At 39.4% G+C, this 25,602-nt stretch overlaps 1 protein-coding gene across 1 annotated transcript in view; it reads left to right on the top strand.

Moving 5' to 3' along the window:
* LOC126248055 (SET and MYND domain-containing protein 4-like) overlaps positions 1 to 25,602 on the top strand; it is a 131,403-nt gene that overhangs the window by 102,892 nt on the left and 2,909 nt on the right. The window contains exon 8 of the mRNA XM_049948693.1: positions 10,591 to 10,930. Coding sequence (XP_049804650.1) covers positions 10,591 to 10,930 — 340 coding nt within the window. The remainder of the gene's footprint in view (positions 1 to 10,590; positions 10,931 to 25,602) is intronic.

The raw sequence follows: 25,602 nt of genomic DNA, 5'->3' as shown, positions 1-25,602 counted from the left end.
AAGAGATCTGGAGATACCGGAAGGTTTATGGTTGATTATACGCTGAAGCCAGAATGGTATACCTGCCTAATATCATGTAGGACCCCCCCCCCCCCCCCCAAGCTTGCAGGAGTGCCGCAGCATTATGTGGCATGGGCTCGACTAATGTGTGAAGTAGTGTTGGAGGGAATTGCCACCATGAATCCTGCAGGGCTGTCCATAAATCTGTAAGAGTACGAGTGGGTGGAGTCTCTTGTGAACAGCATGTTCCAAGGCAACCTCAGATGCTCAATAATGTTCATGTCTGGGGAGTTTGGTGGCCAGCAGAAGTGTTTAAACTCATAAAAGTGTTCATGGAGCCACTCCGTATCAATTCTGGATGTGTGGGGTGTCACAATGTCCTGCTGAAATTGACAAAGTCCATCAGAATGCACAGTGGATGTGAATGGATGCAGGTGATCAGACAGGATGCTTATTTACATCACCTGTCAGAGTATATCTTCCATATCACTCCAACTGCACATGCCCCACACCATTACAGATCCTCCACCAGCTTGAACAGTCCTCTGCTGACATGCAGGATCCATATATTCACGAGTTGTCTCAATACCTGTACATGTCTATCTGCTTGATGCTGTTTGAAACGAGACTCGTCTGACAAGGCAACATGATTCCAGCCATCTACAGTCCAATGTCGGTGCTGATGAGCCCAGGTGAGGCATAAAGCTTTGTGCCGTGCAGTCGTGAAGGGTAAACAAGTGGGTCATCGGCTCTGAAACCCCATATCGATGGTTTCGTTGAATGGTTCACACACTGACGATTGTTGATGGCCCAGCATTGAAATCTGCAGCGATTTTTGGGAGGCTTGCACTTCTGTAATGGTGAATGATTCTCTTCAATCATAGTTGGTCCTGTTCTTGCAGGATCTTTTCCTGGCCGCAGCGATGTCAAAGATCTTAGCGGATTGCTGATATTCACGGTACACTCGTGAAATGGTTGTATGGGAAAATCCCCATTTCATCACTACCTCAGATATGTTGGGTCCCATCACTTGTGCGCTGACTATAACGTCATGTTCAAACTCACGTAAATCTTGATAACCTGCCATTTTAGCAGCAGTAACTGATCTAACAATTGCGCCAGCCACTTATCATCTTATATAGGCGTTGCTGACTGCAATGCTGTATTCTGCTGTTTACATATTTCTATATTTGAATATGCGTGCCTATACGAGTGTCTTTGGCACTTCAGTATATAATGGTTAGATAGAGATTTAGGGAACAGATTTTAAACTGTAAGACATTTCCAGGGGCAGATGTGGACTCTGACCACAATTTATTGGTTATGAACTGCAGATTAAAACTGAAGAAACTGCAAAAAGGCAAAAATTTAATAAGGAGATGGCACCTAGTAAACTGAAAGAACCAGAGGTTGTAGAGGGTTTCAGAGGGAGCAGTAGGGAATGATTGACAAGCAAATGGGAAAGGAATCAATAGAAGAAGAATGGGTAGCTTTGAGAGATGAAATAGTGAAGACAGCTGAAGTCAAGTAGATAAAAAGACGAGGGCTAGTAGAAATGCTTGGGTAACACAAGAGGTATTGAATTTAATCGATGAAAGGAGAAAATATAAAAATGCAATAAATGAAGCAGGCTAAAGGGAATAAAAACGTCTAAAAACTGTGATCGACAGGAAGTGCAAAATGGTTAAGCAGGAATGGTTAGAGGACAAATGTAATGATGTACAAGCATGCATCATTAGGTTTATGAAAGATACTGCCCTCAGGAAAATTAGAGACCTTTGGAGAAAAGAGAACCACCTGTATAAATATCAACAGCTCAGATTGCAAACCAGTGTTAAGTAAAGAAGGGAAAGCTGAAAGGTGAAAGGAGTATATAGAGGGTCTATACAAGGGAGATGCACTTGAGGGCAATATTATGGAAATGGAAAGGATGTAGGTGAAGATGAGAAGGGGGATATGATACTTCACAAAGAATTTGACAGAGCACTGAAAGACTTGAGTCAAAGAAGGGGGATATGATACTTCGCAAAGAAGTCAAAACAAGGGCCAGGGAGTTGACAACATTCTGTTTGAGCTACTGTTAGCCTTGGGAGAGCCAACCATTACAAAACTCTTCCATCTCATCAGCAAGATATATGAGAGAGACGAATTACCCACAGACTTCAAGAAAAGTATAATAATCCTAAATCCAAAGAAAGCAGGTGCTGACAGGTGTGAAAATTACCAAACTATTAGTGTAATTAGTCACAGCTGCAAAATACTAGCACGAATCCTGTACAGAAGAATGGAGAAACTGGTAGAGGCTGACCTTGGGGAGGATCAGTTTGGGTTTCGGAGAAATATAGGAACACACAAGGGAATACTGACTGTAAAACTTCTCATAGGAGATAGGTTAAGGAAAGACAAAGCTACGTTTATAGCATTTGTAGACGTAGAGAATGTTGACTGGAATACTCTCTTTCAAATTCTAAAGATAGCAGGGGTAAAATACAGGGAGGGAAAGGCTATTTACAATTTGTACAGAAACCAGATGGTTGAGGGGTCTCGAAAGGGAAGCATTGGTTGAGAAGGGAGTGAGACAGGGTTTGTAGCCTATCCCTGATGTTATTCAATCTGTATTTTGAGCATGCATAAAGGAAACAAAAGAAAAATTTGAAGTAGGAATTAAAATCCAGGGAGAAGAAATAAAAACTTGATGACATTTTAATTCTGTCAGAGACAGCAAATGACTTTGAAGAGCAGTTGAACGAAATGGACAGTATCTTGAAAGGAGGATATAAGATGAACATCAACAAAAGCAAAATGAAGATAATGGAATGTAAATGAATAACTGATGATGGTTGAAGTAGGGAGGATATAAAATGTAGACTGGCAGTGGCAAGAAAAGCATTTCTGAAGAAGAGAAATTTGTTTACATCGAGTATAGGTATAAGTGTCAGGAAGTCCTTTCTGAAAGTATGTGGGTGGAGTGTAGCCAAGTATAGAAGTAAAACATAGACGATAAACAGTTCAGACAAGAAGATAATAGAGGCTTTTGAAATGTGGTGCTACAGAAGATTGCTGAAGATTAGATGGGTAGACCATGTAACTAATGAGGAGCTACTGAAGAGAATTGGGGAAAGACAAATTTGTGGTACAACCTGACTAAAAATCAGGACACATTCTGAAGCATCAAGGCGTCACCAATTTTAGTACTGGAAGGAAGCACAGAGGGGGGGAGGGGGGGGGGCTGTAAAAATTGCAGAGGAAGACAAAGAGATGAATATAGTAAGCAGATTCAGAGGGATGTAGGTTGTAGTAGTTATTCGAAGGTGATGAGGCTTGCACAGGATAGAGTAGCATGGAGAGCTGCATCAAACCAGTCTCTGGACTGAAGACAACATATATTTTTGTTAATTGCAGCATCTGTAGACACGGCTTTTCCAAAGTCAGACTGTGAATTAATCATACATATTACTCTTCTGTCAGTGTTCTATTTCTCCACTACCATGGTAAATATTGACAGACAGATTAACCAATAACGTTTTATTGCCCTCCCCTTTTGGTGTACTTGTTACCTCACCAGATTTCGGTAGACCTGTGAACCTACTTTTAACAATATTCTCATAAATAATTAGGGAGTTACATGAAAATTTATGTTCCTCTACCACAGGTTTCCTTATGTTGTAAGTCCTTTATATCTTTATATACAGGGTGGTCAGAAACAGTCTTGAAAAGATTGTAAGAGTGTTGCAGAGTAGGTTGTGCTGAGAAATATGTGTTAAGGAAAAAAAATCAGTATGTTGTGCTGTTTCTGAGTTAATTAACATTGAAGTTAGCCAATCAGACCAGTGTGCATTGAAATGAAAGTGGCTTACCAGGTCTGAAAGTAGGCAGACCGCAATGGCACCACTAGATTCATTTTGACGTCCAGATTGTCTGTAACATTCCTTGTCATCCTGTGCATTCAATTGTATGGCAGTAGGATGTACAAGAGTATCATAAGCTTTTCATAGAAAGCAGTCAATTGTTTGTCTGTTTTCACCATTAGGAGACCTGTAGGGGACTCAGCCAAATCATTTCTTACATAACACCCCAACTTTTGCTTTTTAATGGTTAATCATATTAATACATGTTTCCATTCTCTCTGCTGGTTGAGCAGAGATGTTCTTCTACAGTCTGTGTGAACCACTTAGATATAACCTGCATGCCATATTTATTCAGATGACTAATTCGTTACTACTCTCTCCATATAGTACCTGCTGCCATTGTGTTTGATTATTGATACACACTTTGTAATGGCATTTAGAATTGAAATGCCACCTTATTGGCTCTTTTTGATGATATTTTGACGTGTTGTGGGTAGAGTTGTAGGTGTAAGTTTTAAACATTTTGCTGTTTGTATGTTTGTTTGTTTTTTTTTTAATAAAATTTTGTGCAGAAATATGGTTGCACAACAATTATCCTTTGAAAGCACACTGTAACACATCATATCATTTGTTGAGAGGTTCTGAGTGATTATCCTGTTCCATACCAACCAGCAAGTGAGAGTGTTGTAAAAAGAGAAAGCTCAATATTAGGGTAAGTGCATGACCTATTTTGGGTGGTAGGTAAGGTCTGTGATTGATTGTATACATATAGATTGAGCTCCATGATGATGGCTTCTAGCTCCGTGCCCCTCACGTTTGTTGTATTATAATGCCAACTATCAAAGTTTTGTTGTAACATAAAAGGTAATGACAGCAAATGTGCCACTTAATGCAGTACACATGCTACTTTACTTTTCTGTGTGAATATGGAGTCATTGTGTTCAAAGTGCACCAGCTATACTGTGTGGAAGGTATTTCCATAACAATAACATGGTCCATGCACACTTGTGCAATTCTAATTGCACTATATTGATGTACATAGAATTTTTTGCTATACTGTAACTTCGTTAAACCTGTTCGTGTTACTTCATAATATTGTTACCAAATTACACATAGGAATGGTTATCAACATAGCATGGAGCTGGACTTTCTGACCTTTCAAGTTTCCACAGCTTATTTATGGCTGCACGATGCAATGACATTTAACAAAATATGTGCAACTAACCTTGTTAATTGATTAGAATCAGTAGGATGTTGAAAACTGTAAGCAACTGCAATGGATTGACATAATTGTGTTATGCCGTGTTGTCCAGCCCGTACGTTGTTCTCAGTGCTTGTGAGACACAACAGATTTTCCATTCCTCTCCAGTTGACTGTTGAGGACTGCATGCCATTTATTTAAGAGTGGTGAGACTAGCAGTATTTCAAATACCATAGATAAAGGACCCTGTTACTAGTTTTACTACATTTAAAAATAGTTTATATGAAACTAAAATTCAAGGTGAAAGAGGGAATGAAAAAGTAGTAATCAGTGTGAGTTAAGAAAATAATTTATATATCATCATTGAAGAAACAATATTGTATAACTGACTATTTTAATTTTCTGGGATTTACCATTCATTGTATGGGCTAAAATGTCGTGGTACGACAAACACGTTTTCCGTAGACTGATTATTCTACTGCAGTCAAACTCACTCACTAATATTATGCCCTTTCACATTGACAAGGTATAATGACATGTACTATCACATTTCCATTCCCGTTTGAATTGATGGTGCTTCATTGGCTGAGCTTGGTGTAACACTGACCTCTGCAGTCACATGAGGGATCACTGACAGGTCTGTGTGAAGCCATCTCTGCTTGTTGCTGGTACACCATTCTCTACATTATCTGACTGGATACATTTGGACAGCTACTTTCACAAACATTGGTTTGTTTTTTATCATCAGACTCAATTTGAATAATATTAATTTTGTCAACATATCAAACAGGGCCAGCCATGGTGGCCGAGCGGTTCTAGGCGCTTCAGTACAGAACCATGCGGCTGCTACGGTCGCAGGTTCAAATCCTGCCTCGGGCATGGATGTGTGTGATGCATGGAGGTAAAAACAAGAGGAGTTGTCATGACGTCACAAACTTGAAGCCGCCCCAAGTCAAGAACCGCCATGTTAGCTACCCCAAAACATTCGCTTCTGGTAGTTTGAGTCCATGTAGTCGTGAAGTGTTTTGATAAAAAATGCTGGCTTGCGTCACTTACTGGTGTACTAATCGTTCGGATTGTAGTCTAAAGTTTAAACAAATCCCATTTCATTCGTAAGTGGACGTATTTAAGCGCTATTTTCTTATATACACTTGAAATTCTGATGCACTGTAAATTTCTACAGTATGATTTTATTTCTGTGATTTGACTTTAGATTTCCAATCAGTCCAATGCGAAGAACTCTCTGGAGGTGAGCAATACACTCGGTTTTCATTGTTTGGTTATTCCCAAGTAACTGAAAAGTTCTGGCAAGAAATATCCTGGAAATTGGGACTAATGTTTTAAAATGCGATAATTTAATATAAATGTAGTGTAACTTCATGTAGTTAACTAAATCATTACATTAATCACTGTGTTGTCGTGTTACCCTGTAAATTGCTGTTATTTGCCATACTGAATGTCACTTGGTAGGTACGATTTAAAAACAAAGTAGATGTGTAAACTACAATGGGCCTGACAATCTCAAATTCCGTTCTTTTCCTTTGTAATTTAACGAACTTTTCACTTTGTTGACATGACAGCTGGCTTGTTTATGTCGTCCCTGCATACATCTATGGGACACCAAAGGAAATAAGGCAAGTTTCTTGCAAACTTGAACATTTAAGATTTGCATTTGACTTGAAAATGCAACGAATACAAATCTGTGCCTCTAAACTATCAATTATTGCTTTTGGAGTTCTGGCTTTATCAATTATCGACACAGGCACAATGAAAGTGAATAGAAATGGATTACGAAAGCACGCTTTTCATAGCACATACTTCTCTTCTCGGTTATTCGAAGTGTATAAACAAAAAGGAATTACAGTACTGAGGCCAGAAGCTTCATATTTTGGTGTCGTATTACTGTATCGAATACGCATTTAAGACCAGAAAAACGGTTGAAGTTGCATTCCTTATGCTGTGTTGTTCACTAAACCAGCGTAACATTTACTATATAAAATAAATAACGCGTGCACACGACAGAATTTAACGAACAAGAAGGAATTGTAAACACTCGTCTGCTAATGTTTTGGGGGATCCAAGATGGCGGCAGGCCCCGCCCACTGGCTTCAAAACAACGTACAGCGTAAGTCTGTAGCGCAATCTCCCCTTATTCTACCTCCATGGTGTGATGTCCTTAGGTTAGTTAGGTTTAAGTAGTTCTAAGTCTATGGGACTGATGACCTCTGAAGTTAAGTCCCATAGTGCTTAGAGCCATTTGAACCATATCGAACAGAAATAAATTAAACAAAAAGTATACCATATTTATGACATTACTGTCCTTTTCAGTCAGGAGCTGGGTATGGATAGACTTTGTTATGATTACGTTATGGCAGACAAAACCTTTCCACTTGATATCCAACTTTGCTGACTTCACATAACATATGCAGTGCAATTTAGCTTTTGCAAAAATGACCAAAGCTAATAGTTTCTACTGCGTAGTTGATGCCCCCACCAATGATTTTGGAGGAAAGAAAACAAGGAATTCCTCTGTAACTCCCAAAGTGCTCTCATGTGTCTTAAAAATAGCAGCATGTGTTATGTTGCTTTTGAGAGGCATTATATCTTCACAGCTTCTCAGTTATACAGAGATTAATATTACTGTTATCTGCAAGATGTCAATGGATTTACATTAAGTGATAGAAAGGCAGCAGATAATCCATACTTTTTACTGTGCCAGTAATACGCTGAATGATAGTGGCAAGAAAGTGTTTAATTCTTTGAAAGTCATCTACATCTGTCTGGTGTGAGTAAACAGTGGAAGGTAGCTGTTATTGATTATTGGCTCCAAAATTTCAAGTTAGTGTTAACATGTACAGTGTAATTGAATTGAGAACTTATAAGGGGAGGCCGCCAATTGTGAAATTCAGATTCGATTCATACTGCGCATAATAAAAGCTCATGGCCAGAGGTGTAATGTGGCAAAGCACTAAGATGCACTTCTCAGCCGTTGTCGAGAAAATCGACAGTTAAAAGAAACCGTTGCGGCGAAATACTCTCTACGATTAAAAATTTTCTACAGCGTCATGGCGCAGCGGTAAGCGCTCGGGTTCGTGATCCGAAGGTCGCCGGATCGAATCTCGCGCCATGCAATTTTTTTTAATATTAGTTTTTTGTAATTCATATATAAACTATTAATGAATTGCTTATGCATGTTGGTGAAGGCGGATCGCTCTCCAATTGCACCGCCTCCATTTTTCTGTTTTTTTAACAGGGTGTACCAAAGCTCTCCCGTCCACACTGATTTTCGACGATGTTATAAGTGGCGCTAGGCGACCGCATCTACCTTCTTTCGAAGTTAGCAGGCAACTACGCTGTTATGCGGCGGCTCGTTTCGACCCATTAAACATCTGTCCTTCAAGTGTAACGAGCGAGTAACGGAGTTTATATTTCATACCTGCCACAGCAAATTTGTGTTCGTGGGGTCTCTATTCTAATTCGAACGTTTGACTTACGCTATACGTATTCGTTTCGGAATGTCGTTTCTACGTCTTCCGTTAACTATACGTGGTTAACGTTATGAAGACAATTAATAACATTTGTGAAATACAACTTGGAATGTCGTTTCTACGTCTTCCGTTAACTATACGTGGTTAACGTTATGAAGACAATTAATAACATTTGTGAAATACAACTTTGTTTGCGGAAAACATAATGATGTTCGAAGTCGCCAGTTTTTCCACGACAAACGACTTTCAACAACTTATTATATGCATAATTGTTGCAACTGATTGCCGGGAATTTTATATATATATATATTACAAAAAAACAAATACTAAAAAAAAAGTTGCTTGGCGCGAGATTCGATCCGGCGACCTTCGGCGACCCGAGCGCTTACCACTGCGCCACGACGCTGTAGAAATTTATTAATCGTGGAGAGTATTTCACCGCAATGGTTTCTTTTAACTGTTGATTTTCTCGACAACGGCCGAGAAGTGCATCTTGGTGCTTTGCCACATTACACCTCTGGCCATGAGCTTTTATTATGCGCAGTATGAATCGAATCTGAATTTCACAATTGGCGGCCTCCCCTTGTTAGCTGGAAATCCTAAATTGTTTGTTAGTTATTACTGTTGTAATTTCTAAAGGCAATATAAAAAGTATACTTTTCTCAGTTACATCACCAGTTTAAGCTCTTAGAATTAATTTGTTAGCTGCCATGAGGCTGCTGGTGGGCACAGCAGAGCCTTATGCCTGATGCTGATGCTGTGGCTTGGCCTGGCAGTGAAACATCCATCACCAGCCATATCACAACAATCACAAGCACAGGAGGGTAGCTGCACTTTGAGAATGTGGGCTGTGATGACTTATATTACAAAGTAATATTAAGCTACTAGAAGTGTAGTACTAAAGGAGCAGATTGATGTGGTGGTTTTCTATGCTGATGGAAAGTTGTTTCAGCAAGTCCTCATAAAAACAGTACCCTCACTCTGTATGCTAGTTTCCAAATAAGTGTGTAGTGAGCTCATTGTTTAAAATTTCAATATTATCCTAATACTATTTACTGAAGTTTTACTCAACAGCTGTATGATTGACAGAAATTTCTGACAGCATCTGTTATCATATATATGTCCATACACGCTCCACAAGCACTTGAGTGCATGGTGGAGAGTACTTAGTACCTATATTAAACATTCTGTCCTATTCTATTTGCACATGGAATGAGGAAATAAACAAATATGATGTTTTGTACACACCATAATCTCTATTCTCATGGTTCCTGTGAAAGATATATGATGGAAGCAGCTGCACTTTTGAACAGTCTGCCCCAAATACCAGGTACCAGGTCCCAAAATTTCCATGACAGTGTTTTGTGAGGGTAAGTCACATTTGTTCTAAAATATTTCCATGTACATTCTCTGAATATCTCTTACATTTTAGTTTGGGCTCTACCAGCTATTTACAATGCATCTGTTAATACATTTGATGTATGCTGCCATAACTACTCGATATGAATTTCAAACAGTGGAGCAGAACTTTAGAATGGTTTAACTGCCATCATGTATGCAATATCCTCGAAAGATTGACCACACTTTCCCAGAATCCTTCCAATAAATCTTTCATTTGCCATCTGTACCACCAATTATACATTACTGGATTTACCTTTCACTCCAAAGGCTGAGATGTTATCACACAACTCACTTAGGGGCAGCTAGGCATGTTGAAATGTACTTGTACTCTTGAAAACATTACCAGGGCATAATTTTTCTCTGTAGCCAATATTGTGGATCCTGTAGCAAATTTTTGGTGTGAAGTTGTAGTAGGATCCATAGTAGGATCCATTTTTAAAATCTGAATCAGCATCACGTCTTTAATCAAAGGAGGTAGTATTTCATAAAATATTTGGTGTGAAGAAATAACTAATGTCAATTTCTACTCTAAACCATATATGACTCCTTCGTAATAATGCTTTCCCTGTTGTAAGTAGTATGTGCATAAAGTAAATGAGAACTCTCATGGTTTCGTAAAATTGTCAAAGGTTTGGCTCTTTTTTTTCTTCAGGTATTTCCATGGTACAAGTGTTGCTGTGCGTACAGTAAGAACACTTCACGTAGGTGAAATGGTTTCTGAAAATTATGGCCCAAATTTTGTGCAAGTACACAAGGAAGAAAGGCAGAATATTCTGAAAGAGCAGTATTGGTTTGAATGTAAATGTATTCCTTGCATTCAGGACTGGCCAACTTTCGTAGAGATGGACTCAACTGTTCTGAGGTTCAGATGTGACGCCGGTACAAACTGCAGCAATGTTGTGTGTGTTCCAACATCAATAGAGCATTGTTTCGTACAATGTACTGAATGCAAAGGCTACACAAACATTCTTAAGGGCCTTAAAGCACTACAGGTATGTAATAAATATGTAAAAGTTATGTTAAGATGTCCTAGAATTCTGCTTGAACGTTGGAAACAAAAATCATGTAGGAATATTAAAACTGTCAAACACGAGAAATGGGTACAAATATATACTTTCGATTTGCTTATACATCTCTCTTACATGTAATTTTTAATCATTAAATCTACAATCTATTTTGTTGTAGGGATAATATTCTTTCATGGTTTTGATAGTAATTGATGTACAAAACGTATTATAGTAACCATAAATATATGTAGTTGTAACATTTTCAGTACGACTCTACCCTCTTGCACGAAATGTGTTTCAAAGAGTGTTTCAATGGTTCATTCACATAAAGAGAATAATATAAGTAAAATACTGATTGGATTTTTGTTATATTTGTGTTTCTTATAATATTAGAAAACAAGTATCTTTGTGCTGTAGATCACCAGTCTTCATTTGGAGTCTTCCTAGCTATATTTAAGATTGATGCTTACAGAATACAATCACGAGAATTATAGATAGTTGCTGTTGAAGCATGATGCCTCCTGACATCACAGTGAATGAAGTAGTTTGCCACATCACATGACTGGGATGTTGTCGGACCCTAAGATGACTATCACCATGACACTCAGTGGGCAGAGTCAGTCTGTCTGACTGTGGCTGCCCAACATAGGTGTCCTGTAGTCACCAATTTTTCACATGCCATTGTGTTAAGGATGTACCACGAGTACCTTAGTTTAGAGAAAGCAGTCGTTACAGGAGTCAACTACCAGGGTAACAATACAGGTCGGAGAAAAACATGATAGAGCAGGGTAGGAGATGTTGAATTTAGTAAAATTTTCCAAATAACCAGAGATTGGAAGTGCGCTGTCAAGAAGTTAGGGTCTTGAAATAACACATAATCAACGATGATTAAATTCCTATACATTGCTGGTTACGTTAGACATGAACTTTGTTATGTTTACAGGGTAAAGCTTGAATATCAGATCAGCTACTCTGAAAGTACTATACTGCTATTAACTTCTTAACAAGAAACAGCCCTACGTTAAGGTGGGCAACATGTGGTAGAGTGCATGCAGAATAACATGGCCAGTAGATGCACAGTTGGCAGGGCATGCCAAGTACTGGAGGTGAAGTGCCATTCTAAACTGAAGTGTATGCTCACATTTTTTTTAAATATTAAGTGGAGCCCCTCCATGCCAACACTTGCATGGTGACCATTCAAAAAGATCTACTGTTACCTCTGATTTGGTTAGTATCTAGAAAGAATTCCACTGAAATTGCAACAAAAGCAGTAATTTACTTTTGACTTGCTTATTTACCATTTATAACTTTCAGAGAGGCGTCATGAGTGGCAAATTTGGCATAAAACCTACATTTCTCTTGTTGCCATGTTAAAATTTGCTTCTTCTGACAAAACACAGTGGAGTTTACACAGTGTCACCTCACTAACATGTTGTGCAAATGTAGTCACAACAGAAGTCTGAAACCGTGGTTTATTAAGTGAGTAACTGAGGAAAAGTAAGGGCAATAGCTTATGAAAAAGCACATCCTTGGTACAAAAATAAACATTTAATGACTTCCCTTGTACTGTTCTAAAACCCACAGCATTTCTCATTCCACCAGCAACAGATGGCCCTTAAAAATTACTCTCTTTCATCAAAAAAGTCTGTAGTTAGTGGAATAACATGGTAGATAATAAGGTATTAAATAATGACCGCATGCCAAAACACTTTCCTTTTTGAATGCTATAATTTTCCAAAATCTCATTTTGATATCTCAAACTGTTTATGAAATATGAGGAATGTTGTGGATATTTCATTTTTGCTCTGTCACTTGTGTGTGCGATCGCAACTGAGTGTGCTATATCAGATCAGTTTTCAGGAGATTGGTGATAAATACAGACTTCCATCCAAGGCTAAAGAAAGATTCAGTATGTTAATTGAATTTCATATACAGCAAAATGTTGTGTAATATGCACAAAATGCAAACTCACAGTGACCATTAGTTTTAATTTCGAATTTCAAGCAGTGTATTGCAAATATTACAATAACTAGGACCATTAATGAAATGAATAGTTTGTGTTAAGTCGTTTGAAAAAGATTGCAGGGTGTGTGCATCGATTCTGTCATTGCAGTATGTTGAAGACCTGCTGAAAGTGGGTGAACAGTGTTAGCCTCCCCTTCCAAACAAATGAGTGAAATTGCCCAGCTGTTTGGACAAAAATTGGTCACTGCGTATTGGCCACCATATCGTGTGCGGACTCTACTATAAGGTGAAATGTTATTGATAACAAAATTTAAAGGCAACATGTTTTAAATTTTGCTGATGGACAGAGAGCTTGAATGAAACTTTATTATAACAATTACAGCATACTAGTAAGCGTAAAATATGACATCAGTGAAAATGCAAATAGAAATTAAATTTTTAATACATTTTTTCGCAGATCACATTTTTACATCAAATTCTCAAAATCTCTGTTCCCAACGTAAGTGCAAAGTTGACATAATTGAAGAAATGATTGGCACATCCTCTCAAAAATTCCTGACATTGTGAACGATTGTCACTGTCTCAGAAATTCTTGCAACCAACTCTACGCACTTGTCGCTGCATGGCTGTAGTTTTATGATCATACAGGGTGTTTCAAAAATGACCGGTATATTTGAAACGGCAATAAAAACTAAATGAGCAGCGATAGAAATACACCGTTTGTTGCAATATGCTTGGGACAACAGTACATTTTCAGGCAGACAAACTTTCGAAATTACAGTAGTTACAATTTTCAACAACAGATGGCGCTGCGGTCTGGGAAACTCTATAGTACGATATTTTCCACATATCCACCATGCGTAGCAATAATATGGCATAGTCTCTGAATGAAATTACCCAAAACCTTTGACAACGTGTCTGGCGGAATGGCTTCACATGCAGATGAGATGTACTGCTTCAGCTGTTCAATTGTTTCTGGATTCTGGCGGTACACCTGGTCTTTCAAGTGTCCCCACAGAAAGAAGTCACAGGGGTTCATGTCTGGCGAATAGGGAGGCCAATCCACGCCACCTCCTGTATGTTTCGGATAGCCCAAAGCAATCACACGATCATCGAAATATTCATTCAGGAAATTAAAGACGTCGGCCGTGCGATGTGGCCGGGCACCATCTTGCATAAACCACGAGGTGTTCGCAGTGTCGTCTAAGGCAGTTTGTACCGCCACAAATTCACGAAGAATGTCCAGACAGCGTGATGCAGTAATCGTTTCGGATCTGAAAAATGGGCCAATGATTCCTTTGGAAGAAATGGCGGCCCAGACCAGTACTTTCTGAGGATGCAGGGACGATGGGACTGCAACATGGGGCTTTACGGTTCCCCATATGCACCAGTTCTGTTTATTGACGAAGCCGTCCAGGTAAAAATAAGCTTCGTCAGTAAACCAAATGCTGCCCACATGCATATCGCCATCATCAATCCTGTGCACTATATCGTTAGCGAATGTCTCTCGTGCAGCAATGGTAGCGGCGCTGAGGGGTTGCCGCGTTTGAATTTTGTATGGATAGAGGTGTAAACTCTGGCGCATGAGATGATACGTGGACGTTGGCGTCATTTGGACCGCAGCTGCAACACGGCGAACGGAAACCCGAGGCCGCTGTTGGATCACCTGCTGCACTAGCTGCGCGTTGCCCCCTGTGGTTGCCGTACGCGGTCGCCCTACCTTTCCAGCACGTCCATCCGTCATGTTCCCAGTCCGTTGAAATTTTTCAAACAGATCCTTTATTGTATCGCTTTTCGGTCCTTTGGTTACATTAAACCTCCGTTGAAAACTTCGTCTTGTTGCAACAACACTGTGTTCTAGGCGGTGGAATTCCAACACCAGAAAAATCCGCTGTTCTAAGGAATAAACCATGTTGTCTACAGCACACTTGCACGTTGTGAACAGCACACGCTTACAGCAGAAAGACGACGTACAGAATGGCGCACCCACAGACTGCGTTGTCTTCTATATCTTTCACATCACTTGCAGCGCCAACTGTTGTTGAAAATTGTATCTACTGTAATTTCGAAAGTTTGTCTGCCTGAAAATGTACTGTTGTCCCAAGCATATTGCAACAAACGGTGTATTTCTATCGCTGCTCGTTTAGTTTTTATTGCCGTTTCAAATATACCGGTCATTTTTGAAACACCCTGTAGTTCCACAATGATGCACTTCTAACCTATTGGTATTTGGAAAATTTATTCAATTAGGTTTCCCCTATCCTGCTCTGACCTTATTATTAGGTTGGTTTACTACATTGTGTATGATGATGGTCACTGTCAATAACAGATAGGCTACAGCATATCAGATTACTTGACAGTTATATGCTGATGAAAACCGATGAGCAGCTATACCACCTCATTCATGTATTTCTTTCGCAGCACGTTGAGATTACTATGGATGAAGGAGCACCACTATTGGACTCCCAAAGAATGGAAAAATGTTGTCTCCTAAACATATAGAACATAATACCTGTCCATCCAAATGCACAGTGTCTTCTTAACGATTGGATATATTTCATTGGGCTTTTCAGCACCATTTAGTGAAATTATTCCAAATAATTTAGGCTGTCCCATTTTTTAATTTTTATTTATTTATTTGTTTTTTAAAAGAATTTTCCATTGAGAGATATGATGATCCATTAAAATGACAATTCTCACATCTCAAAATTTTTAAACATATAACTTGAGAATCAGTATATGGATTTTGATGGAGTTTTCATCACTGTACTGCTGTGAAAGTATTTCAAGCTGTATTTCGCAGACTAAGGCGAATGGTAACTAAGATACAGTTTTACTGATAAGAATGCGTTCAGAAGTACCTTTTCTTGCAGCTTGCTTTTCCTCAAAGTTATGTAAAACATGTATGCAGATAAAAATATTAATGAACTAATTAGTGCTGGTAGCTGATATTGCAAATGCAAGAAAACATCTAAAAAGATTCTGTATGAGTCACCACATGCTGCACTACACTGCTAGATGGAATGAAAATTTGCCTGTACGGCATTTGTAGCATACTTTCAGGAAAAGCCACTTTCCCAGTAATAAGCCCTACTTGCTTGTCATTTACAGACAGACATGTAACTGTCATTGTCTCTCTGGTGTCTCTCACTAGAGAACAACACAAGAACCTGTGATATGATCATGTACATCAATTTGTTCACCTGTAGCACACTACAGGCATGACAATACACCACACCACACACTTCTGACTTTCTGAATGATTTGAAGAACACTTGTGGGTGTCCGTATGATCCCCTCCCTTCCTATCATGCTCCTTCAAACATCAACTCAAGTCTACTGAGCAAATTTGATATGCAATTAAGGTTGATGCATGTTTCATGGATATAGTTTGCTCAAATCTATGTGAGTGTTGGACGGTGGTTGATTGATCATTGGTCAAGATGTCTCCCCAACAACTTTGGATGTCTCGAAGTCTGCACAGTGATGCATTGCTGTCATCATCAGGACGAAAGTGGATGCTACATATTACTTAAGTAGGTTTCCCTAATTAAGTTGCTCATTACTTTTATCCACATTTTTTATTGCTAACTCCAGATTAAATGGATAGCCATGCCATTGAAGCAAGAAAATATTAGGAGTTGTCATTTCATCATTTATTAATCTTGATTTAGTGCTGAGTTTATTAATACAAATTTCTACTGGTGTGTACATTAGACTCCTTGTATTTATAGTTTTCAGTCTCCTATCGTAGTTTTGGATCAGCACAGTACATGCCATGCATGGTACAACTTACTTTAAAGCTATATTGACTGTTAATCAACTAAAACCATATTGACTGTTGATCGACTGTGATGGTTTCAAAAATACGAAAAGGTTTTTCAGAGACTGCTAACAGTCACAGAATTTGTTGACTACTCACATTATTTAAGGAACCAATAAGTTTTGAGGTATAAACTCTTCTTCAGGCTATAAAGCAATGCAAACATATTTAACAAAAGTACACATAGATATTAAAGTTGTTCTGTACAATGTTGTCACATACTGCGGTCATCCTGTGTAGGGAAAGAAGGATAACTTAATATGAGGAAATATTCACATTGTATGTTAGTCTGCTTTTCACATAAAACATTTTAAGTACTCGCTATCCTTGTTTATAGGGAGTGGCTGTCTTCTTGTGGTGTGTTCAGGTACCTCCATGCTGTCGCTCCTCGGATCTTGCTACCTACTGTTAATAAACTTGCAAAGGATACTTAAAACATGACATACAACCAACTCTCTGTGGAGTAAAACAAAATGGTGGTCAAAACAAAGCTTGTTTCAATTTAACTATCAATATGTCAGTCCTGGTGTTGTCTATCACTTGTACTGTCTTCTGCACATCTTGCTGTCACATCTCTGATATTGGTCAACAAAATATATTGCAATAAGAGAGACTGTGATAATTTAATGTTAAAAATGACAGTATAAAAATATTTAAAGTATTATAAAGACATTGCTGGATCACAGATTCATAAACATTCTTAATTTTTACACATTTTTCCTTTTTAACAGTGTTGAATTGAAGTTCATGAAGGAATGTGGGTTCTTGAACTCTGTAATTTCATTTAGCATCTTTATTTTCAAGTTTTAGCCATGGATGAATATTTCCGTTTTGTCCAAGATGTCCGATTGTCAACAGTGACTGCGTATTACTTTATAAATGCCTGATTTGCTCAGTTTCTCTGCTGGGTGTGAGGTTTCATGTGCCAGTTTCTTCTATAAGTTCTTGGTAGTGGCTATTTTGTATAAAATGACTCCTACATATGGTATAGTTATATACTTAGATTTTGTGTGTTACAGGTGGAGGCTATGTCAATTTGTTTGCTTTCTGTTATGTGTTGTGAAAGTTCATCTATCTCACGCACATGATAGCCATTGTTACGTGGAAAATCCAAGACGGAATGTAACAATATTAAGAGAAGGAAAGTTACTACTCACCATATAGCCTGTTTAAGAACACAGATATCAGGATCACTTTGGCCACCAACAACAACTTAAGGAAGAAACTCACAACTAGCTGAGAAACTGAGCAAATCAGGAATTTATAACATAACATGCAACCGTTGCACCAAATACTACATTGGCTAAATGGACTGAAATTTTAAAACCCGTTTTAAAAAACACATTGGCTGTTCCAGGCTTGACAAAACCAACAAGTCAACATACAGGGTGTGCCAGGGGGAATAGTTATTATTCCAGGATATGAAAGAAATGATCATTCAGAGCAAAAAAAGTCTAGTAAGGGCTATGAACACTTCTCCAGTAGAGGAGATGTGTTTCACAGTAGCCATTACTGGACTTTTTTCCTTGTTTTGGTCCATACTACCCCCTCGTAAAATATGAAAATCGAAGAGCTTGTAGTAGAAGGATTTTTTCACAGTATTGAAGGTAAAGTAGTTTTCATTAGTCCAGTCAGCGTGAAGAAAATCATAGGTAATTAAAAAATTGCTCTAACAGTATAAAATTAATGTGCCCCATTAAAGTGCAGTAGAGCCATATGAAGCAATAAATTGTGTTCTGGGGATGAAACCGGGTGGAGGATGTGGTTGTGGAGGGTAGAAGCGTGAACAAAGGGAGGCCACCAGAATGTGGTCACGCATGTCACTCCTTCACGGGTCTGCAAATTGAAGAGTGAGGAGGTGGTTCCGTACTCTTTACTCCATTACGTCACAAGAAGCAACTACAGGGCGTTTCACAAAGTTACATGTGCACTCCACAGTGTGCCGTATGAATCACTGGTGATGCAGTGCACAGACATGCCCAGGGAGTGTCTTATATTGCACAAAATGTGTTGACACTACATGGAATGCAGATATGAGTTATTAATGACACTAACACAGGGAAACCTCAGCACACAGTTCTACACTGATAGAGCAGAATTTGATTCCTAGTCATCCTGTGTGGCAGCTAAGTGTTTTTTCCAGGCAAGGCAACTTCCCCCACCAAGAGCGCTGCTCACTTTTCAGTTTACAGACAGACTATACCTCCCCAGCATTTTCTTGTCCAGCTCTCTAATGTGAGTAGATAAAATAACTTCATTGATCGTGTGTTCATATAGCGGAGTTATTCTTAGTTTATTAAGTGAGTACTTACTAGCATTTTTTAAGTGAGCTATTATGTAGAAAAGCTCAACAGGTGGAGCTGTCAAGTGGTTACCAGAATGAAGTGCCTTTTCCAGGCATAACAACTTCAGCTATTTGAACATAAGTCATATAGTGCATTACAACAGATTACTGTTCCAGGCTTGAACACGATCAGTCCCATTCCATCAGAAATATTCACAATTGTGTTAGAAGATAACTGGACATGTGGTAAGTGGCTCCACTCAATGTAACCCACTCGACAAGTGCCAGCAATTCCCAAATGGAAAATATTTGTGCAGTCTACCAGTAACACAATTTTGTGCAGTCTACCAGTAACACAATTAATGGTGAGAGAAGTGCAGTAACTTGATTCACCACATGACTAAAACACAATTACACGGCTTTACAGTATGCTGTCAACAATAGACAGCAACAAGGTGCCACATCCAAATTAAACACACAGGAATGTATTTTACATAGCAGCTCATGTAACAACTGCAAATAAGCACTCACTCAATAAACTGAACATAACTCCACCATATAAACATGAGCTCATTGAGGTTATTTTATCTACACTCAAAAGAGAACTGGACAAGTAATGGTGGGGAGGTGTAGTTTGTTTGTAAACTGAAAAGCAAGCAGCACTTATCGTGGGGGGGGGGGGGGGTAGTTGCCTTTTCCCAAAGAACACAACAGCTGTTGTACAGGATGACTGAGACCCAAATACTTTGCCAACAGTATATAACTATGTGCAGATATTTATGCAGATTCTTCCATATGTGTTACCTGTGTTAGTGTTATTAGTAACTTATATCTGCATTCCCTGTAGTGTTAATGCATTTTGTGCAAAATAAACACTCATAGGGCAGGTCTGCACACTGCGTCATCAGTGATATGTAACAAGGCACACTGTGGAGTGACCATATAACTTTGCGAAACACCCTGTAGTTGCTTCTTGTAATGTAGTGGAGTAGATAGAGTGAAGAATCGCGTGCTCACTCTTCAGTCTGCAGGTCTTTGAAGGAAGAGAAGTACATGATAACATTCTGGTGGCCTACATTCCCTTGTGCTTCTACCCTCCACCTTCATGCTGTTACACCACCCAGAACACAATATATTCCTTAATACAGCTCTACTGCACTTAGATATGGTACACACATTTAGTATTTGTTTTTACCCCACATAATTCAAAGATTAAACATTTATTTTATACTGTTCAAACAATATTTCTAATAATTTATGATTTCTCCATCCCATGAAAGGTGGATACTGCCAGTCCTAGACAAAAAATGAATAGGACATTTTTGTAGTAATTTTGTACTGAGAAACACTTTCACTAAGAGCCGCAGTTTTCTAGTTATCTGAGGAAAACTTAAATAAGTGACCTTCGAACCCATCCCCACCCCAACACTCACACCTCACTGGTCAGTAGTTTTAATATGTTGTTCATAATACTCCCTCCTAACACTGCGCAAAAATTTGTGAGTACACAATTTTTCTCCCTAATGCACCTTTTTTGGTTTTTGTTGACTAGGCTACACAGCTATTAAGGTATGTTTTTTAGAGTCATTTTTGCTAGACTCTTTTTTTTTTTTTTCCTTCAAATGACAAGACTGCATTGTAGTTCCCTCTCTAGATTGTCGCACAGATGACAAAATGGTAGATATTGAAATAGACGACAGAGGGATAGAGAAACAATTAAAATCGCTCAAAAGAGGAAAGGCCGCTGGACCTGATGGGATACCAGTTCTATTTTACACAGAGTACGCGAAGGAACTTGCCCCCCTTCTTGCAGCGGTGTACCGTAGGTCTCTAGAAGAGCATAGCATTCCAAAAGATTGGAAAAGGGCACAGGTCATCCCCATTTTCAAAAATGGTTCAAATGGCTCTTAGCACTATGGGACTCAACTGCTGAGGTCATTAGTCCCCTAGAACTTAGAACTAGTTAAACCTAACTAACCTAAGGACATCACAAACATCCATGCCCGAGGCAGGATTCGAACCTGCGACCGTAGCGGTCCTGCGGTTCCAGACTGCAGCGCCTTTAACCGCACGGCCACTTCGGCCGGCCCCATTTTCAAGAAGGGACGTCGAACAGATGTGCAGAACTATAGACCTATATCTCTAACGTCGATCAGTTGTAGAATTTTGGAACACGTATTATGTTCGAGTATAATGACTTTCCTGGAGACTAGAAATCTACTCTGTAGGAATCAGCATGGGTTTCGAAAAAGACGGTTGTGTGAAACACAGCTCACGCTATTCGTCCACGAGACTCAAGAGGCCCATAGACACGGGTTCCTAGGTTGATGCTGTGTTCTTGACTTCCGCAAGGCGTTCGATAAAGTTCCCCACAGTCGTCTAATGAACAAAGTAAGAGCATATGGACTATCAGACCAATTGTGTGATTGGATTGAGGAGTTCCTAGGTAACAGAACACAGCATGTCATTCTCAATGGAGAGAAGTGTTCCGAAGTAAGAGTGATTTCAGGTGAGCCACAGGGGAGTGTCGTAGGACCATTGCTATTTGCATTATACAGGGTGTTACAAAAAGATACGGACAAACTTTCAGGAAACATTCCTCACACACAAAGAAAGAAAATGTGTTATGTGGACATGTGTCCAGAAACGCTTACTTTCCATGTTAGAGCTCATTTTAGTATGTACTGTACTTCCTTGATTCACCACCAGTTGGTTCAGTTGAAGAAAGGTAATGTTGACTTCGGTGCTTCTGTTGACATGCGACTCTTGCTCTACATTTTCTGTGAACGTTTGGGCAGGCATTGTTGGTGATGTCGTGATTGGGCCCCATGTTCTTCCACCTATGCTCAATGGAGCACGTTATCATGATTTCATAAGGGATGCTCTACCTGTGCTGCTAGAACATGTGCCTTTACAAGTACGACACAACATGTGGTTCATGCACGATGGAGCTCCTTCACATTTCAGTCGAAGTATTCGTACGCTTCTCAACAACAGATTCGGTGACCGATGGATTGGTAGAGGCGGACCAATTCCATAGCCTCCACGCTCTCCTGACCTCAACCCTCTTGACTTTCATTTATGGGGGCATTTGAAAGCTCTTGTCTACGCAACCCCGGTACCAAATGTAGACTCTTTGTGCTCGTATTGTGGACAGCTGTGATACAATACGCTATTCTCCAGGTCTGCATCAGCGCATCAGGGATTCCATGCGATGGAGGGTGGATGCATGTATCCTCACTAACGGAGGACATTTTGAACATTTCTTGTAAAAAAGTGTTTGAAGTCACGCTGGGACGTTCTGTTGCTGTGTGTTTCCATTCCATGATTAATGTGATTTGAAGAGAAGTAATAAAATGAGCTCTAACATGGAAAGTAAGCGTTTCCGTACAAATGTGCACATAACACATTTTCTTTCTTTGTGTGTGAGGAATGTTTCCTGAAAGTTTGGCCGTACCTTTTTGTAACACCCCGTATATAAATGACCTTGTGGATGACATTGTAAGTTCACTGAGGCTTTTTGCGGATGATGCTGTGATATATTGAGAGTTTGTAACAATGGGAAATTGTACTGAAATGCAGGAGGATCTGCAACGAATTGACACATGGTGCAGGGAATGGCAATTGAATCTCAATGTAGACAAGTGTAATGTGCTGCGAATACATAGAAAGAAAGATCCTTTATCATTTAGCTACAAAATAGCAGATCAGCAACTGGAAGCAGTTAATTTCATAAATTATCTGGGAGTACGCATTAGGAGTGATTTAAAATGGAATGATCATATAAAGTTGATTGTTGGTAAAGCAGATGCCAGACTGAGATTCATTGGAAGAGTCCTAAGGAAATGCAATCCGAAAACAAAGGAAGTAGGTTACAGTACACTTGTTCGCCCACTGTTTGAATATTGATCACCAGTCGGGGATCCGTACCAGATAGGGTTGATAGAGGAGATGGAGAAGATCCAACGGAGAGCAGCGCGCTTCGTTACAGGATCATTTGGTAATCGCGAAAGCGTTACGGAGATGATAGATAAACTCCAGTGGAAGACTTTGCAGGAGAGACGCCCAGTAGCTCGGTACGGGCTTTTGTTGAAGTTTCGAGAACATAGCTTCACCAAGGAGTCAAGCAGTATATTGCTCCCTCCTACGTATATCTCGTGAAGAGACCATGAGGATAAAATCAGAGAGATTAGAGCCCACACAGAGGTATACCGACAATCCTTCTTTCCACGAACAATACGAGACTGGAATAGAAAGGAGAACCGATAGAGGTACTCAAAGTACCCTCCGCCACACACTGCCAGGTGGCTTGCGGAGTATGGATGTAGCTGTAGATATGGCTGTTCCTGTCATATACCTGAATATTGACCATCCCTCATAGGACACAGTGTTGCAATAGACAATTATCTTAAAGTACTACATACTTAAGAGAATAGATGGAAAGTTGATGCCTTGGAAGAAATGGAAATAAAGTCCTAAACAAAATTACAGACCTCAAGGTCTCACATTTCTTCAATTCCATACTTTTAAAATAGAAAACTCCATGAAATTTGACCCCATACATAGAAAGAACTGAGGCAGTATAGTACATTAGGTAACAGCAAGAAAAACACAATGCAACAATCAGAAATAACACTTTTTTTCAAAGAACATAAGTTCACTGTAATTCTTGATATGGTCCTCTGGACATTACAAACAGTGGGACATGGTTCTTAATAGGGGTGATCACCATGAATAGCAATGCTGCTGTGCAATCTACTCTCATGGTGGCCACTAGGTTGGTAAGAGTTTTTGTAGTAGGATGTTCCATTTCTCCACTAACACAGTTCACAATAGCTAAATGGTCATTGGTCTGGGCTGCTAGAAGCAGTTGCATTTCGTCACCCATAAAAATGAAGTCAGTGCCAAATGCACCCCTGAAAATATTAACACGGGAAGGAGTTCAGTGTCACAATAAAACTGATTGCTTAGTGTTAAAAGATTTGGAGGTCAGCTACCGAAACCACATTATGCCTCCCCGCACCATAACACCTAAATCGCTGGAACGGTCATGTTCGACGGTGTTCGTGGGTACATTGTGCGTTCCCACCTTTTGCCTTACAACATTATGCCTCAACACACCATAAAATCTGGACTATTAAAATGATCATGTTCGACAATCTTCCTGGTTGTGTTGTATGTTCCTACCTCTCACAATATAAGGGCATGTAATGCACCCAGGAATATTGCCAAAAATGATAGTTTTGGTGGTCCAAGTGTTATGGTGTGGGAAGGCATAATGTTGCATGACAGAAGGTGGGAATACACAATGTACCCATGATCATGATTGTTTTGGTTGTCCATGTGTTACGGTGTGGGCAAGCGTAATGTTGCACGGGTGGACTAACCTCCAAATATTTGAATATGGTACACTCATTGGTCAACATTATCGTTACACTATACTGCTTTCCCACGTGTCTTTTTTCAGGGGTACATTCGACTCTGACTTCATTTTTATGGATGACAGTGTGCAACCACATTGCACAGTGCAGGTTTAGGAACTCGTGGAATGAGAGGATATTCGCCAAATGGATTGGCGTTGTCCATTCCCCCAACTTAAATCCCATTGAGCATGTGTGGGATGCATTGGGGAGATGTATTGTAGTGTGTCCCCACGCACCAACTACCGTCCAGCAATTGTCAACCGTGCTAGTGGAGGTATGGAACAGCCTACTACAAGAAAGCCTTACCAACCTCGTGGCCAGCAGGGGAGCATGTTGCAGAGCACACATTGCCATCCGTAGTGGCTACACAACCAGTTGAAAAACATGTCCTGCTTTTTTGTACGTTCAGGGGACCATTATGAATCACAATGACTTCAGTGTAATTTTTGTCATTGATTAAAAGTGACATTTCTGTTCATATCAGTGCATATTTGTTTCCGTTACCTTCAATACTACAGCAGTTCTTTCTACATATGGTTAAAGTTTCATTTAGGTACGTTACTTGGCAGTGACACACAATGCGGAAGTATTTTCATCCTTACGGTTTGAATACCGTCGAATATTTTGTCAGTCGACATCAGAGGTGCAACAGCAAGATGCGCAGGAGACATTGCACACGATGGACATCACCAGGATAAACATTCTGACAGTTAAATTGAAACAAGCTATGTGGTTAACAAGACTAAGGGAGACAGCCATTTAATAGGAACAAAGCAGGTGAATATTTAAAAAATTTTATGCGAACAGCGGACCGACATACAAAGTGAAATAAGTCCCCAGTACTAGGTTATCCTCTCTCCTCAGGATAACTGCAGTACATGCCAACAATGAAAAGGAGGACCTTAATATCTATATGCACTTTTGTAAAATGTGTGTATTGCTTTATAGCACAAAGATGAGATCTATACCTCAGAATATGTTGCTTTATTAAATAATATGAACAGTCAACAATTTTCATAACTAGTAGTGGTCTCTGCAAAACCATGTCACTTGATATAACTGTTTATAGTTACTGTTTCCAACAGCAGCAATTTCCAGTGGAATGAATTACAATGAAGTCAGGATCAACATACATCATTGAGTATGTTCTTCAAATATAAGT

This window comes from Schistocerca nitens, chromosome 3, assembly GCF_023898315.1.
Source record: "Schistocerca nitens isolate TAMUIC-IGC-003100 chromosome 3, iqSchNite1.1, whole genome shotgun sequence".
In the NCBI taxonomy this organism is placed as follows: Eukaryota; Metazoa; Arthropoda; class Insecta; order Orthoptera; family Acrididae; genus Schistocerca; species Schistocerca nitens.
This window is presented reverse-complemented; position numbering and strand designations above follow the sequence as displayed.